This window comes from Etheostoma spectabile, chromosome 14 (genome assembly GCF_008692095.1).
Source record: "Etheostoma spectabile isolate EspeVRDwgs_2016 chromosome 14, UIUC_Espe_1.0, whole genome shotgun sequence".
NCBI lineage: Eukaryota > Metazoa > Chordata > Actinopteri > Perciformes > Percidae > Etheostoma > Etheostoma spectabile.
In genome coordinates this window covers 18614968-18616803 of record NC_045746.1, presented here as the reverse complement: position 1 = coordinate 18616803, position 1836 = coordinate 18614968, and the positions used below count along the sequence as shown (strand labels likewise).

Sequence of the window (1836 nt, the reverse complement as noted above, 5' to 3'; positions counted from 1 at the left end):
ACCAAAGTTCATCATGTTACAATGTGAAAATGTGGAAGAATACTGATTTAATTATTTTATTATTGTTACTGTTATATTATTGGGTCACGTACTCCGACTCATGACGTCTTTTGAAAGACAGCTCGTCTAAGCTTTCAGGAAATTCTTTCCTCTGCCATGTGACACCTCTATGGTTTTCTTTTGTTTTTCGTGTCTAAAATATGTGCATGGTCTGTTTGCGTTGAAAGGAATTATCACCATCGCACGACTCAAGGCCCCTACAACGTGTCAGGTTTTGTTTTGGAAAGACGCACAACATTCAACTGTTGAACATGCCTAACATTTTGTACTGTGTGGAAACAACATCACAAAAGTTGTCATGGTATTATAAACTGGCTACAGCTGGTGAGTTTCTGTCTGATTACCTCCAACAAGAACACGTGCTGGCCGATCGGTTTGGTCAAAGAAGCGGCCGTAGATGGTCAACAGGGTTCCACCCAGGACACTGCCCATGGTGGAGACTCCTGTCACTTCTGGAGACATAACAAACATTTCACTGTAATAGGAATAAATACTACAGAGGAAGTACTTTATTGTGAATAAATTGCTTTCTGTCTAACATACCTGCAAAGGTCTGAAACATGGAGAGCTTGCCCAAAGCTGAAACCCTGTACAGGTTCTTTTCTGAAAAACTCCTGAGGATTTTAAAGATTAATTAATTAATTAATTACTGTTACAGTTGTTCATAATATAACTTTATTGTTGAGTGAAACAGTTTATCACAGAGAAGTCAAACTCTTCAGGAGCCTAATATCTACACATTCTTCAGTTTATCTAGCTGCATTTTGAAAGGTTGAATAAACCTTGTGGTAAGAAATCTTTCTAAAAGCAGGAAGGTGATAGATAGGTGGCAGATTTTAAACTGACGTTAAAATGTAAATAAATGCAGCAACCTCAGTTAGCAATAAGTCAAACGTTTTAATAGTGCTTTACCTTCCGTATTCACCATCAAGAATGTAACTCAAGTTGTGATGCCCTGTTGGAAAATAAAATACAATTATTAAAAGACACTTTGCCAAGTTTCAAAATTGACCTTATTTTAAAGCAGCTGTAATTATGAACAAACCCAGCTTACCAACATACGTCCCCGTCATTTTGCAGCTCATGTATCCCCACTGAGCGTATTTATAGTCCAGTCGTAGACCATATCTTTTGAAAAAAAAGTTAGAAAAATTAGTTTTATTGAACATAATTTTAACTTTTAATTTCTACGTCTCCAGAGAAACCACTTACAGTTCATCTGACTCTGGTTTAAGCAGCTCACATGGCATCCCTCCCATGTAGGCTCTGCAACAAACAAAATGTATTTATTAGAATATACAGTTTATATTTAAAAATATACCTACATATACATTAAACTGGTATTTAACAAACAAGCAAATATACTTCTGTAACTTAGTCTTACATTTTCATAAAGCAAGTGACTAAATCTCAGTGGGTTGATCATTTCAACTTTTTTCAATGCAAATCGACAGGATATTATCAAACAGCTGTTATAAATGTCCCTCATTCCAAAAATATTGTGCTTGGGTGGGAAAAAATGCTTTGTGAATGTTTTAAAGCATCTGTTTTTATTTTATTTTAATACCTCACAAATCTGACATTGAGGCCATTGGAGCTTGTGGCAGTGCTGCTTCCATACACATCGGTGTTGATACGTCCTCGCAGTGTCACCAAGGTGCCTGCAGTGATTTTGAAGGGTGTTCAATATAAAGTTCAAATTGGACTCTAAGTCTGTAAATTAACTGTAAATTAAGTGCATGCTATGGAAATAAAGAACGGTACCTGGGGGACCAC

At 36.4% G+C, this 1836-nt stretch overlaps 1 protein-coding gene across 2 annotated transcripts in view; it reads right to left on the bottom strand.

Moving 5' to 3' along the window:
• Window positions 1-1836, bottom strand: part of LOC116701515 (fibrocystin-L) — a 10311-nt gene that overhangs the window by 6882 nt on the left and 1593 nt on the right. For both annotated transcript variants that reach the window (XM_032535255.1, XM_032535253.1), the window contains exons 6-12: window positions 1825-1836; window positions 1628-1721; window positions 1273-1326; window positions 1115-1188; window positions 973-1015; window positions 604-674; window positions 405-512 (exon numbers count right to left, since the gene is read on the bottom strand). The exon at window positions 1825-1836 is cut by the window's right edge and continues 51 nt beyond it. In XM_032535255.1, the coding sequence (XP_032391146.1) occupies window positions 405-512; window positions 604-674; window positions 973-1015; window positions 1115-1188; window positions 1273-1319 (343 nt within the window). In that variant the 5' untranslated portion in view covers window positions 1320-1326; window positions 1628-1721; window positions 1825-1836. The remainder of the gene's footprint in view (window positions 1-404; window positions 513-603; window positions 675-972; window positions 1016-1114; window positions 1189-1272; window positions 1327-1627; window positions 1722-1824) is intronic.